The 15,294-nt window shown below is 54.3% G+C and overlaps 1 protein-coding gene across 1 annotated transcript in view; it reads left to right on the top strand.

The window, feature by feature from the left end:
• Window positions 1–15,294, top strand: part of LOC133357268 (glypican-5-like) — a 47,679-nt gene extending 32,385 nt beyond the window's left edge. Inside the window, exons 6-9 of the mRNA XM_061575132.1 lie at window positions 942–1,067; window positions 4,691–4,811; window positions 7,122–7,342; window positions 11,293–15,294. Coding sequence (XP_061431116.1) covers window positions 942–1,067; window positions 4,691–4,811; window positions 7,122–7,342; window positions 11,293–11,359 — 535 coding nt within the window. The 3' untranslated portion in view covers window positions 11,360–15,294. The remainder of the gene's footprint in view (window positions 1–941; window positions 1,068–4,690; window positions 4,812–7,121; window positions 7,343–11,292) is intronic.

Genomic DNA, 15,294 nt, shown 5'->3' with positions numbered 1-15,294 from the left:
CTTGCCCCGACAGTCTGTGAAAGGCTACACGGGGGATCTTTGTCTTTGTGTTCGTACGAAGACAATGACCCCCCGTGTAGGCTGTGACAGACTGTTGGGGCAAGTGCTGTTAGCGAGCACCTGTGAAGGCCGGCACGGCACACGAGGGGGTGGGTGGCCAGCACCACGCCCGGCCGCCTTTGTCTCCCCAGTGGCGAGGTTTACTACACACCACACTAGGTACTCATTTGAGGCTGAGTCAACCTAGGGCAGGCCTGGGATCGGTTCAGATCATCGTCACCGGTGTTAGCCGTGAGCGGGAATCGAACTTGGGCGGCCGGGTTCGTAGCGCAGCTTAGCGCTAACCACTATGCCACTGCTCCCCACACGCACACACACACAACAACAACAACAACCGCCATTCGCCACTAAGTGGCGGTGACGTCACCACGACGCTTGTGCCAGGCCATGTGCACCTTGAGGCCACGTGAAGTGTCGAACGCCCGCTGGCAGGAGGTCACGGGGCTAACCCAGCAGGTGCCACGGGTCGACTGACTGAGACGACTGGCTGATGCACCACCTGTGCTTCCTACTGTGCCGTTCCGGCCCTTCAAAGGTTGCATTCAACGCGCTCACGGCACTTGCCCCACCAATAGATCGAGGCTACACGGGGGACCTTTGTCTTTGCAGGGAGTTCAAAAAAAGCCTCCCGGCGTAAGAGGGTTTCTAAGCCACGCTGCCGGCCCTCCGTAGGTTGCTGCAACTCGCTCACGGCACTTGCCCCGGCAATCATTTGAGGCTACGCGGGGGACCTTTGTCTTTGCAGGGAGTTCAAAAAGAGCCTCCCGGCGTAAGAGGGATTCTAAGCCACGCTGCCGGCCCTCCGTAGGTTGCTGCAACTCGCTCACGGCACTTGCCCCGGCAATCAGTTGAGGCTACACGGGGGACCTTTGTCTTTGCAGGGAGTTCAGGAAGAGCCTGCCCGTGTACGAGGGCTTCTATGCCACGCTGCCGGAGCGACTCTGCGAGACGCAGTTCGCCGCGCCCGACGGCTCCCTCTGCTGGGACGGGAACGAGGTGGTGGAGAGGTGAGGGGGTGGGTGGGTGGGTGGACCAGTGGGTGTGTGGGTGGAGCAGTGGGTAGAGCAATGGATGAGTGGATGAGTGGGTGGGGCAGTGGGTGAGTGGGTGGAGCACTGGGTGAGTGGGTGGAGCGGTAGGAGAGTGGGTGGAGCAGTGGGTGTGTGGGTGGAGCAGTGGGTAGAGCAATGGATGAGTGGGTGGGGCAATGGGTGAGTGGGTGGAGCAGTGAGTGAGTGGGTGGACCAGTGAGTGGGTGGAGCAGTGGGTGAGTGGGTGGAGCAGTGGGTCAGTGGGTGGAGCAGTGGGTGAGTGGGTGGAGCGGTGGGTGAGTGGGTGGAGCGGTGGGTGAGTGCGTGGACCAGTGGGTGAGTGGGTGGAGCAGTGGGTGAGTGGGTGGAGCAATGGATGAGTGGGTGGAGCAGTGGATGAGTGGGTGGAGCAGTGGGTGAGTGGGTAGAGCAGTGGGTGGGTGGGTGGGTGGACCAGTGGGTGAGTGGGTGGACCAGTGAGTGAGTGGGTGGAGCAGTGGGTGAGTAGGTGGACCAGTGGGTGAGTGGGTGTACCAGTGGGTGAGTGGGTGGGGGAGTGGGTGGACCAGTGATTGAGTGGATGGACCAGTGGGTGAGTGGGTGGACCAGTGGGTGAGTGGGTGGAGCAGTGGGTGGACCAGTGGGTGAGTGGGTGGAGCAGTGGGTGAGTGAGTTAATCATTGGGTGTGTTAAACACTCGGCGACTGTCATCCATACTTATAAGACACACGGTTCTTGTTTTGTATGTTTGTGTACGTGAGTCTCATTGTTCTCTGTGTGAGTCTCATTGTTCTCTGTGTGAGTCTCATTGTTCTCTGTGTGAGTCTCATTGTTCTCTGTGTGAGTCTCATTGTTCTCTGTGTGAGTCTCATTGTTCTCTGTGTGAGTCTCATTGTTCTCTGTGTGAGTCTCATTGTTCTCTGTGTGAGTCTCATTGTTCTCTGTGTGAGTCTCATTGTTCTCTGTGTGAGTCTCATTGTTCTCTGTGTGAGTCTCATTGTTCTCTGTGTGAGTCTCATTGTTCTCTGTGTGAGTCTCATTGTTCTCTGTGTGAGTCTCATTGTTCTCTGTGTGGGTCTCATTGTTCTCTGTGTGAGTCTCATTGTTCTCTGTGTGAGTCTCATTGTTCTCTGTGTGAGTCTCATTGTTCTCTGTCTGAGTCGTGAGTCTCATTGTTCTCTGTGCGAGTCTCATTGTTCTCTGTGTGATTCTCATTGTTCTCTGCGTGAGTCTCATTGTTCTCTGTGTGAGTCTCATTGTTCTTTGTGTGAGCCTCATTGTTCTCTGTGTGAGCCTCATTGTTCTCTGTGTGAGCCTCATTTTTCTCTGTGTGAGTCTCATTGTTCTCTGTAAGTCTCATTGTTCTCTGTGTAAGTCTCATTGTTCTCTGTGTGAGACTCATTGTTCTCTGTGTGAGTCTCATTGTTCTATGTGTGAGCTCATTGGTCTCTGTGTGAGTCTCATTGTTCTCTGTGTGTGTTTCATTGTTCTCTGTGTGAGTCTCATTGTTCTCTGTGTGAGTCTCATTGTTCTCTGTGTGAGTCTCATTGTTCTCTGTGTGAGTCTCATTGTTCTTTGTGTGAGTCTCATTGTTCTGTGTGAGTCTCATTGTTCTCTGTGTGAGTCTCATTGTTCTCTGTGTGAGTCTCATTGTTCTCTGTGTGAATCTCATTGTTCTCTGTGTGAGTCTCATTGTTCTCTGTAAGTCTCATTGTTCTCTGTGTGAGCCTCATTGTTCTCTATGTGAGTCTCATTGTTCTCTGTGTGAGTCTCATTGTTCTCTGTGTGAGTCTCATTGTTCTCTGTGTGAGTCCCATTGTTCTCTGTGTGAGTCTCATTGTTCTATGTATTCTCTGTGTGAGTTTCATTGTTCTCTGTGTGAGTCTCATTGTTATCTGTGTGAGTTTCATTGTTCCCTGTGTGAGTCTCATTGTTATCTGTGTGAGTCTCTGTGTGAGTCCCATTGTTCTCTTTGAGTCTCATTGTTCTCTGTGTGAGTCTCATTGTTCTCTGTGTGAGTCTCATTGTTCTCTGTGTGAGTCTCACTGTTCTCTGTGTGAGTCTCATTGTTCTATGTGTTCTCTGTGTGAGTTTCATTGTTCTCTGTGTGAGTCTCATTGTTATCTGTGTGAGTTTCATTGTTCCCTGTGTGAGTCTCATTGTTCTCCGTGTTCTCTGTGTGAGTCTCATTGTTCTCTGTGTGAGTCTCATTGTTCTCTGTGTGAGTCTCATTGTTCTCTGTGTGAGTCTCATTGTTATATGTGTGAGTCTCATTGTTCTCTGTGTGAGTCTCATTGTTCTCTGTGTGAGTCTCATTGTTCTCTGTGTGAGTCTCATTGTTCTCTGTGTGAGTCTCATTGTTCTCTGTGTGAGTCTCATTGTTCTCTGTGTGAGTCTGATTGTTCTCTGTGTGAGTCTCATTGTTCTCTGTGTGAGTCTCATTGTTCTCTGTGTGAGTCTCATTGTTCTCTGTGTGAGTCTCATTGTTATTTGTGTGAGTCTCATTGTTATTTGTGTGAGTCTCATTGTTCTCTGTGAGTCTCATTGTTCTCTGTGTGAGTCTCATTGTTCTCTGTGTGAATCTCATTGTTCTCTGTGTGAATCTCATTGTTCTCTGTGTGAGTCTCATTGTTCTCTGTGTGAGTCTCATTGTTATCTGTGTGAGTCTCATTGTTCTCTCTGAGTCTCATTGTTCTCTGTGCGAGTCTCATTGTTCTCTGTGTGAGTCTCATTGTTCTCTGTGCGAGTCTCATTGTTCTCTGTGCGAGTCTCATTGTTCTCTGTGTGAGTCTCATTGTTCTCTGTGTGAGTCTCATTGTTCTCTGTGCGAGTCTCATTGTTCTCTGTGTGAGTCTCATTGTTCTCTGTGTGAGTCTCATTGTTCTCTGTGTGAGTCTCATTGTTCTCTGTGCGAGTCTCATTGTTCTCTGTGCGAGTCTCATTGTTCTCTGTGTGAGTCTCATTGTTCTCTGTGTGAGTCTCATTGTTCTCTGTGTGAGTCTCATTGTTCTCTGTGCGAGTCTCATTGTTCTCTGTGTGAGTCTCATTGTTCTCTGTGTGAGTCTCATTGTTCTCTGTGTGAGTCGTGAGTCTCAGTGTTCTGTGTGTGAGTCTCATTGTTCTGTGCGAGTCTCATTGTTATCTGTGTGAGTCTCATTGTGCTCTGTGTGAGTCTCATTGTTCTCTGTGTGAGTCCCATTGTTCTCTGTGTGAGTCTCATTGTTCTCTGTGTGAATCTCATTGTTCTCTGTGTGAGTCTCATTGTTCTCTGTGTGAGCCTAATTGTTCTCTGTGAGTCCCATTGTTCTTTGTGTGAGTCTCATTGTTATGTGCGAGTCTCATTGTTCTGTGTGAGTCTCATTGTTCTCTGTGCGATTCTCATTGATCTTCGTATGAGCCTCCCCTAGGTCGACTCAGCCTCAACCGGTATAAACATCGCTACTACAGAGACACAATTCGGCCAGGCGTGCGCTCGCCACCCACCCCATCGTGTGCCGTGCCAGCCTTCAAAGGCGGTGCTACTCGCTAACAGCACTTGCCCCAACAGTCGATCGAGGCTATACGGGTGGTGGGGATAGACCTTTGCCTTTGCCTTGCAGCTACCAGCGCCTCGTGGTTGGCACGAGCCTGGAGGAGCAGCAGCGCAACCCGGAGCTGCGTGTGCGCTCCGTGGAGCCCGGCGTCACCCTCATAGCCCACAAGCTACAGCAACTCAATCAGGTGCGGCTCGAGCACACAAAGACAAAGATCCCCCGTGTAGCCTTCACAGACTGTTGGGGCAAGTGCTGTTAGCGAGCACCTATGAATGCCGGCACGGCACGCCACACAAACAGACCCGCACACCCACAGAGACACACCCACACCCACACACCACACACCCATCACACACCCACACACACCACACACCCATCACACACACACACCACTCACAACAACAACAACCGCCATTCGCCACTAAGTGGCGGTGACGTCACCACAACGCTTGTGCCAGGCCATGTGCACCTTGAGGCTACCACGTGAAGTGTCGAACGCCCGCTGGCAGGAGGTCACGGGGCAGACCCAGCAGGTGCCACGGGTCGACTGACCGAGACGACCGAGATGACTGGCCGATGCACCACCTGTGCCCCCTACTGTGCCAACTTGCTGTGCTTTAGCCACCCGGCGCTCCGCTCGTTGTTGTGAGCGTCGCTCCTCCGCACAAAGATAAAGACAAAGATCCCCCGTATAGCCTTAACAGACTGTAGGGGCAAGTGCTATTAGCGAGCACCTATGAAGGCCGCAACGGCACACGAGGGGGTGGGTGGCCAGCACCACGCCCGGCCGCCTTTGTCTCCCCAGTGGCAATGCTTACACACCGCACCAGGTACTCATTTGAGGCTGAGTCGACCTAGGGGAGGCCCGAGACCGGTTCAGATAATCGTCACTGGTGTTGGCCGTGAGCGGGAATCGAACCCGTGTCGCCGGGTTCATAGCGCAGCGCGCTAACCGCTACACCACCGCTCCCCACACACACACATACACACCAACACACACAAAGACAAAGATCCCCCGTGTAGCCTTATCAGGCTGTTGGGGCAAATGCTGTCAGCAATCACCACACACCCACACAGACATAGACACCCCTCCTCCCCTCTCCCTCCTCCTCGCCCCCCCTTCCCCCTCTTACCCCGCCCCTTCTCACCCCCCCCCTCCTTCCTCCCCCCCCACTCCCTCCCCTCTCATCCTTTCCACCAACCCTCCATCCATCCTCCTACCCCCCCTTCTCCACCCCCTTCCACTCCCTACTCTCCCAGCCCTTCTTCTCCCTCCCCCTACTCTACCCCCCCCCCCCTCTTCCTCCTTTCTCACCTGCTCCCTCCTCCTTCGCCCTCCCTCCTACTCTACCCCCCCCCCATCTTTCCTCTCCCCCCTCTCCCTCTTCCTCATCGACCTCCCCCTATCCCCCCCTCTCTTCTCCCCCTCCCTCCTCCTCCCCCCCCCCACCCCCGCCACTCTCTCCCTCCCTCCACCTTCCCCCTCCTCCTCTTCCCCCCTCACTCCTCTTCCCTACTTCCCCCTCCCTCCCACAACACCCCCTTCTCCCCCCTCCCTTCTCCCCCCTCCCCCTCCTCCTCCCCCTCCCTTCTTCCTCCTCCCCCTCCCTCCCTTCTCACCCCTCCCTCCCTTCTCCCCCCTCCCCTTCATCCCCCTCCCTCCCTTCTCACCCCTCCCTCGCTTCTCACCCCTCCCCCTCATCCCCCTCCCTCCCTTCTCCCCCCTCCCCCTCCTCCTCCCCCTCCCTTCTTCCTCCTCCCCCTCCCTCCCTTCTCACCCCTCCCTCCCTTCTCCCCCCTCCCCTTCATCCCCCTCCCTCCCTTCTCACCCCTCCCTCCCTTCTCCCCCCTCCCCTTCATCCCCCTCCCTCCCTTCTCACCCCTCCCTCGCTTCTCACCCCTCCCCCTCATCCCCCTCCCTCCCTTCTCACCCCTCCCCCTCCTCCTCCCCCTCCCTTCTTCCTCCTCCCCCTCCCTCCCTTCTCACCCCTCCCTCCCTTCTCCCCCCTCCCCTTCATCCCCCTCCCTCCCTTCTCACCCCTCCCTCGCTTCTCACCCCTCCCCCTCATCCCCCTCCCTCCCTTCTCACCCCTCCCCCTCCTCCTCCCCCTCCCTTCTTCCTCCTCCCCCTCCCTCCCTTCTCACCCCTCCCTCCCTTCTCCCCCCTCCCCTTCATCCCCCTCCCTCCCTTCTCACCCCTCCCTCGCTTCTCACCCCTCCCCCTCATCCCCCTCCCTCCCTTCTCACCCCTCCCCCTCCTCCTCCCCCTCCCTTCTTCCTCCTCCCCCTCCCTCCCTTCTCACCCCTCCCTCGCTTCTCACCCCTCCCCCTCATCCCCCTCCCTCCCTTCTCACCCCTCCCCCTCCTCCTCCCCCTCCCTTCTTCCTCCTCCCCCTCCCTCCCTTCTCACCCCTCCCTCGCTTCTCACCCCTCCCCCTCATCCCCCTCCCTCCCACCACCACCTCTCTACCCCCCCCCCCCGTTCCCCCCGTTTCAGATGCTGCGGGCGGGAGGATCGGGGGGCACGGGGGGGGTCACGGGGGCGGGGCGGCCGCCGATCCGGTCCAGCGAAGGCGGCTTGGCTGTGCCGGGGGGGAGGGGCGAGGGGGGGAGCGAGGGGGGGAGCGAGGGAGGGGGCCAGCGGGGACTGCGACGACGAGGATGGCTGCGCGGGGTCCGGCAACGGAGTGGAGGGCTCGCAGCGCGGGGGGCGACACGGTGCGTACCACGTGTGTGTGCCACGTGTGTGTACGTGTGTGTGTGTGTACGTGTGTGTGTACGTGTGTGTACGTGTGTGTGTGTGTACGTGTGTGTGTACGTGTGTGTACGTGTGTTTGTGTGTACGTGTGTGTGTGTGTACGTGTGTGTGTACGTGTGTGTGTGTGTGCGTGTGTGCGTGTACGTGTGTGCGTGTACGTGTGTGCGTGTACGTGTGTACGTGTGCGCGTGTACGTGTGTGCATGTACGTGTGTACGTGTGTGCGTCTATGACGTCTCCTGGCCAAACCCCATTTGGCGGAGCCAGGAGACTGAATCCGCACCCTCGGAATTCCTCCAGAAAAGGCAAAAAAACCACTGCGAAGGGCTGCGTGGAATGTTCGGGACGCTCGCCGCAGAGGAGAGGCTACCACTCCTCTGTCGGGAGCTGGACTGGTACTGCTGGGATTTCTGCGGTATTCAGGAGGTCCGGTCGACTGGTTCTGGCTCCAGTCACAATGCAGGGTGGACAGTCCTCTACTCGGGGTAGGAGACTGCCAGACAACATGAAGTGGCTCTTATTCTGAACAAAAGAATGAAGGGGACGAGGGAGCGTGGCGGTGAGGTGTGGGAAGCTGCAAGCCCCAGGCTACGGTGGGCTCACCTCCCCATCAACGGGAGGAGAGGAATGGTGGTGGTTGCTTATGCCCCCACCGAAGATGAACATCAGTGGAGGGATGCAGGCAAGGCAAATGAGTCGGACGCCTTCCATAACCTCCTGTCCCAGTTGCTAGCTAAAGTAGCCCCTCGGGATAGAGTCATCCTGTTGAGTGACTTTAATGCCTGAGTGGGTCATGGCGCAGACACCTGGGTTGTAGTGATCGGAAGGCATGGGCCAGATCAGCTCAATAATAATGGTAGGAGGCTGCTAGACTTCTGTGCAGCCCGTGGGCTTGTAATTATGCACACGCTGTTGTGGCAGCGGCACATCCACACCACGTGATGGATGCACGCCAGGTCTAAGTGAGAACATCTGCTGGACTACATAGTGACGGAACAGCGGATGCGGGCCCATGTCCTTGACACCAGGACCTACCGTGGAGCTGATCTGCGCACTGACCATCGACGTATCATTTGTAAGATGCGCCTGCCATTCCTCCACTCCGGTGGTGGGTGTCCATCCAAGACCCCATTCAAACCCTCAATAGCCTGGTCTCAGCCTAGCTGAGTATAGTTGCAAGCAGGAATTTCAATATCGCTTGCAGCTAGGGTTGGCAACGTCCCCCCGCCCCCTCCTTCTGATGCTGAGGGGAAATGGATGAGGTTCAGGACTGTGGCCCATGCAGCTGCAATAGCTACATTGGGTACGCGGTCCAGACTTCCCAAGAAACCCTGGTTGAAGGAGCAGGTGTTTCGGCTGGTTGAGAGAAAACGACAGGCCCACTCACGTCATCTGCAACATCAGGGAATGATGAGGATCACCGCAGCCTTTGCACGCGCTGCAAGGATGAGTGGTGGGTGCGGGTTTGCTGAGGTGATGGACTCAGCCTCAGTAGCCCACAATCACAAATCACTCTTTGATTCCATCAAAAAAGTAATTTGCAGCGCCACCGTTAAGGAAAAGAACAGTCATCCGATCTCCGACCCCCAGGAACAGGTATGTAGGTTTGCTGAACATTTTCTGTGAGGTCTTGGGGGAAGGGAATTCGCTCAGCTCAGACAACGTCATGGGGCGAGGTGATGATGCCCCTTCTAGAGGTGCGGTACAACAAACATTGGCAGAAGTAGCCACTCCTTCTCCACAGAGGTGCCATCTGTGGAGAAAGTAGGAGGGGCGATCCGGGGTCCTGAGACCAGGAAAAGCACCAGGCAGAGATGATCCTCCAAGTGAAATGCTGAGAGAGGGTGGAAACTGTGTGCAGACTTCCCTACATGACATCACATCTGTTAACGAACACAGGATAGGTTCTGCAGGATTTGAAGGATGCCCTGGTGGTCTTTAAGAAGGGAAACTGCACAGATTGTAACAGCTATAGGGGCATCTATCTTCTCAGTGTGCCGGGAAAGGTCCTGGCAAGGATTATTGAACATTGCCTTGCCAAGGCACGCTGGGGAGAGGCTTGCGAAGCCCCAATGTGGTTTCAGACCAGGGCAGTCTTGCGCGGACGCCATTTTCTCTCTATGTCTGCTACAGCAGAGGTGTAGGGAATTCCAGCAGGACTTACATCTCTGCTTTTCTTAACCTGGTCAAGGCCTATTATACCATATACAGGCCAGGGCTGTGGACAGTTCTCTGTATTTGCGGAGTCCCTTACTCTGCTCACGATCATTAAGGGCCTTGGTGATGGTGGGCAGGCACGGGTAAAGCTACGTGGCCAGGAGTCAGAGCCATTCCCTGTTCACCTTGGGGTGCGACAGGGATGTCCTCTGGCTCCCACATTATTTAACATGATCTTTGACCACGTAGTTTGAGAAGCTTTCCATGGCTGTACAGGAGGAAATTCCATCTGGTACATAAACAATGGGAGGCTGGTCGATGCTCGGGTGCAGTTGAAGGAGGTCTCCCTCTTGGTCTGGTGATTGCTGCTCACTCAATCTTTCAACTCCCCATTGGTGATGGAGCAGTTGTGTAGAGAGTGGAGAGTTTCACAGATCTGGGCAGTGCGCTTATGACCAGCTCCGGTTTGACAGCAGAGGTCTCCAAATCAGTCAGGTGGCATTGGCTTTTCATCGGTTAATTCTAGATTTGAAGCTTTCGTGACTGCAAGGATTCATACTCTTCGGTTTTTTCGGTAAAGTCACGTAGGTAAAAAATGTAAATTAATAAAAGTTTAATTAATTTTAATTTCATCGGTTAGTTTAACACATAGGCTTTCGCGACCAATATTATTCATAATCAACGTTTTTGGGTTTAGATCGCGTTATTTATAAATGTGTCGTAACCCTCCACCACCCGACACGGCCAATCAGCAAAAAAAGTGTCACGTTGACGTCGGTTGTTTAACGCTGTGTGGAATCTACCTGGTCTGTTGCTCCGCACGAAGCTTCGGGTCTTCTCGGCCACAGTCATGCCATCCCTTCTCTCTGCTTATGAAACGTGGATCCCTCTAATGCAACAGCTGCGCCCGTTATAAACATTCAGGCTGGCATGCCGACGATCCGTCCTGGGTTTAACCAGGCTGGATTGTGCGAGGCGCTCACAAATCCTTGATAGATCTGGACACATTCCCATCAGTGAGCTCCTCCGGCAGGCGAGGCTGCGTTGGCTGGGTCACTTAGCCCGCATGCCCAGCCACCGCATGCCAAAGCAGCTTCTGTTTGGCTGCATAGAGGGGGCACTAAACGGGCACGACACGGGCTGGATCATTCTCTCCGAATAATGTTCTCGCTCTCTGAACTATTCGCCGTGAAACTTATCACTCGCAGCTCCCACATCGTCTCAACTCCCCCCCTCTCTGCCCCCACCCCTCCTCCCACCCCCCCCCCCCCCCCGTGTCACCAATCCACCCCCCCTGCTCCTTCACCCCACCCCCCCGTGTCACGATTTCACACCCCCCTTGCCCCCTCACCCCCCCACCCCTCTCCCCCACCCCCCCCGTGTCACGATTCCACCCCCCCCTGCTCCCTCATCCCTCCCCCTCACCCCTCCCCCCCCACCCCCCCCCCCCCACCCCCCGCGTCATGATTCCACCCCCCCCTGCTCCCTCATCCCTCCCCCTCACCCCTCCCCCCCCACCCCCCCCCACCCCCCGCGTCATGATTCCACCCCCCCTGCCCCCTTATCCCTCCCCCCCAAGCCTCCCCCCACCCCCCTACCCCCCGTGTCACCATTCCACCCCCCCCCGCCCCCTCACCCCTCCCCCCACCCCTCCCCCCCCGTGTCACCATTCCCCCCCCCTGCTCCCTCCCCCCCACCCCTCCCCCCCACCCCCCCGTGTCACGACCCCCCCCCCACCTCAACCCAACATCCAGGATCCAACGGTGGTCTGGCACCTCCTCCCGTCACCTCGGCGCCTGCAGTCAAACAGCGGGCCGGTGACACGGGAGTACAGCCCAACACCGTCAACAAACGGAAGGGCAATTCCGCACCCCACGACCACCACATCCGCCCGTTGCTCGCAACCTCCGTCGCTATGATCACCGTAGTTGCGTTCAACTGGTTGCTATGAAGCAGTAGCAAGTGGCTGTGAGTTGTGGTTGTTTGTTGTTGTTTGTTTATTGTTGTTGTTGTTGTTGTTCAAGCTGTTTAAAGAAAATAAATGCTGTCGCCGCTTGCCATCGTTACGAATGATACGGCAGGCGGCATTTATATATAGATATACATTGGAGGCGTATCGCGTTCGAGTACTAGAAGAATATTAAACAAAGTTAACTTTTCAAAAAGAGCAAAAGCGGTGAATGAACGAAAGTATGCGGCTATATTTGTCGGAATCATTAAGTTTTAAGTTGTGGGGGGTTTCTTTTGATGGAGGTGGTGACGGTGACGGTGGTGGTGGTGGTAACAACAACGAGCGGAGCGCCGGGCGGGTAAAATGCACCTAGCCTGGCACAGTAGGGGGGTACAGCTGGTGGTGCATCTACCGGTCAACTCAGCCAACCCGTTGCACCACCTGGGGTCTGCCCCGAGACCTGCACCTAGCCTGGCACAGTAGGGGGGTTACAGCTGGTGGTGCATCTACCGGTCATCTCAGTCAGCCAACCCATGGCACCTGCAGGGTCTGTCCCGAGACCTCCTCCTGTCAGCAGCGAGCCTTCGACGCTTCACGCGATAGCCTCAAAGTGCACCTGGCCTGGCACAGGCGCCCTGGTGACGTCACCGTCACTTCGTGGCGAATGGGTGAGTGGGGAGCGGTGGTGCAGCGGTTAGCGCTACGGCGCTACGAAACCCAGCGAACCCGAGTTCGATTCCCGCGAACACCAGGTGACGATTATCTGAACCGGTCCTGGACCTCCGCTAGGTCGACTCAGCCTCAAATGAGTACCTGGTGCGGTGTGTAGTAAAACATCGCCACGGGGGAGACAAAGGCGGCCGGGCGTGGTGCTGTGGCCACCCACTTCCTCGTGTGCCGAGCCAGCCTTTGTAGATGCTCGCTAACAGCACTTGCCCCGAGAGCCTGTTAATGCTACACGGGGGATCTTTATCTTTGTGGAATCCACAGTGGAGTGAATATGTAGAATCTGCAGTGAATCTGTAGAATCAGCAGTTGAGTGAATCTGTAGAATCAATAGTTGAGTGAATCTGTAGAATCAATAGTTGAGTGAATCTGTAGAATCAATAGTTGAGTGAATCTGTAGAATCAATAGTTGAGTGAATCTGTAGAATCAGCAGTGAATCTGTAGAATCAACAGTGGAGTGAATCTGTAGAATCAACAGTTGAGCGAATCTGTAGAATCAACAGTGGAGTGAATCTGTAGAATCAATAGTTGAGTGAATCTGTAGAATCAACAGTTGAGCGATTCTGTAGAATCAACAGTGGAGTGAATCTGTAGAATCAATAGTTGAGTGAATCTGTAGAATCAGCAGTGAATCTGTAGAATCAACAGTGAATCTGTAGAATCACCAGTGGAGTGAATCTGTAGAATCAACAGTGAATCTGTAGAATCACCAGTTGAGTGAATCTGTAGAATCAGCAGTGAATCTGTAGAATCAGCAGTGAATCTGTAGAATCACCAGTTGAGTGAATCTGTAGAATCACCAGTTGAGTGAATCTGTAGAATCAGCAGTGAATCTGTAGAATCAACAGTGGAGTGAATCTGTAGAATCAACAGTGAATCTGTAGAATCAACAGTGGAGTGAATCTGTAGAATCAATAGTTGAGTGAATCTGTAGAATCAGCAGTGAATCTGTAGAATCAACAGTGAATCTGTAGAATCACCAGTGGAGTGAATCTGTAGAATCAACAGTGAATCTGTAGAATCACCAGTTGAGTGAATCTGTAGAATCAGCAGTGAATCTGTAGAATCAGCAGTTAATCTGTAGAATCACCAGTTGAGTGAATCTGTAGAATCACCAGTTGAATGAATCTGTAGAATCAGCAGTGAATCTGTAGAATCACCAGTTGAGTGAATCTGTAGAATCTACAGCGAATCTGTAGAATCACCAGTGGAGTGAATCTGTAGAATCAGCAGTGAATCTGTAGAATCAGCAGTGAATCTGTAGAATCAGCAGTTGAGTGAATCTGTAGAATCAGCAGTGAATCTGTAGAATCTACAGTGAATCTGTAGAATCAACAGTGAATCTGTAGAATCACCAGTTGAGTGAATCTGTAGAATCAGGAGCGAATCTGTAGAATCAGCAGTTAATCTGTAGAATCACCAGTTGAGTGAATCTGTAGAATCACCAGTTGAATGAATCTGTAGAATCAGCAGTGAATCTGTAGAATCACCAGTTGAGTGAATCTGTAGAATCTACAGCGAATCTGTAGAATCACCAGTGGAGTGAATCTGTAGAATCAGCAGTGAATCTGTAGAATCAGCAGTGAATCTGTAGAATCAGCAGTTGAGTGAATCTGTAGAATCAGCAGTGAATCTGTAGAATCTACAGTGAATCTGTAGAATCAACAGTGAATCTGTAGAATCACCAGTTGAGTGAATCTGTAGAATCAGGAGCGAATCTGTAGAATCAGCAGTTAATCTGTAGAATCACCAGTGGAGTGAATTTGTAGAATCAGCAGTGAATCTGTAGAATCTGCAGTTGAGTGAATCTGCGATAATTATCCTCAATATTTGTCGAGACGAAATGCGTTCTCGTGATCGCGAGGCAATCACTCCGTGGGTAATTTTCCCATCGTTACTTGTTTCTTATCGATACTTTAAACGTTATCAGCAACACACTCAACACTATTTTATAATCGTTTATCAGCGATGTTGTCATCTTGTGTGTGTGTGTGTGAGAGACGAGGTCGAGGGGGGAGCGGTGGCGCAGCGGTTAGCGCCACAAACCCGGCGACCCGAGTTCGATTCCCGCTCACGGCCAACACCGGTGACGATTCTCCGAACTGGTCCTGGGCCTCCCCTAGGTCGACTCGGTGCGGTGTGTAGTAAACATCATAACTTGGGGAGACAAAGGCGGCCGGGCGTGGTGCCGTGGTCACCCACCCCCTCGTGTGTATGTTGAACTTCTTTTGCGCCGTACGTAGCCGACCGTGCCCGGCCTTCGCGAACGGAACTTGCCCGTACAGCCTGCCGAAGGCTACATGGGGGAACTTTGTCTTTAGAGAGGTTTGTCAATGCGAGTGTGCACTTGCAGTATTGCAATCCTGAACGCGCTAATGAATTTACGCACACACGTATATATATATAAAACTTACCAAAACGCTTTATACCTGTGTGTACATTATACAGTCCCTGAGTTCATGATGTTGAAGCACTTTCGTCGGCCGGAGTGGTGGCGCCGCGGTTAGCGCACCGCTCGCACCGCATACAACCATCGCCACACTTGCACCTCGACTCGCGTGGTGAAGTATGGTCAAACACCCCCCCCCCTTTCACCCCCCCTCGACCCCCTTTCATCCCCCACCCACTTTTAGCCCCCCCTTTAACCCCCCCCACCCCCACCCCTTTGACCCCCCCCATTCACCCCCCCCCACCCCTTTCACCCCACCCCTTTCCACCCCCCACCCCTTTCACTCCCCACCCACTTTCAGCCCCCCCCATGACCCCCCACCCATTTGACCCCCCCATTCACCCCCCCTCCACCCCTTGCACCCCCCACCCCTTTCACCCCCCCACCCCTTTGACCCCCCCCCCTTTCACCCCCCACTCACTTTCACCCCCACCCCTTTCACCCCACCCACCCCTTTGACCCCCCCATTCACCCCCACCCGTTTCACCCCCCACCCCTTTCACCCCCCCATTCACCCCCACCCGTTTCACCCCCCACCCCTTTCACCCCCCACCCCTTTCACCCCCCCACCCCTTGCACCCCCCACCCCTTTCACCCCCACCCATTTCACCCCCTCCCCTTTAACCCCC

Source organism: Lethenteron reissneri, chromosome 57 (genome assembly GCF_015708825.2).
Source record: "Lethenteron reissneri isolate LAM-NWPU_2019-01 chromosome 57, ASM1570882v1, whole genome shotgun sequence".
Classification (NCBI taxonomy): Eukaryota; Metazoa; Chordata; class Hyperoartia; order Petromyzontiformes; family Petromyzontidae; genus Lethenteron; species Lethenteron reissneri.
Note: the sequence above shows the minus strand (reverse complement) of the source record. Positions and strands in the feature narration are given on the sequence as shown.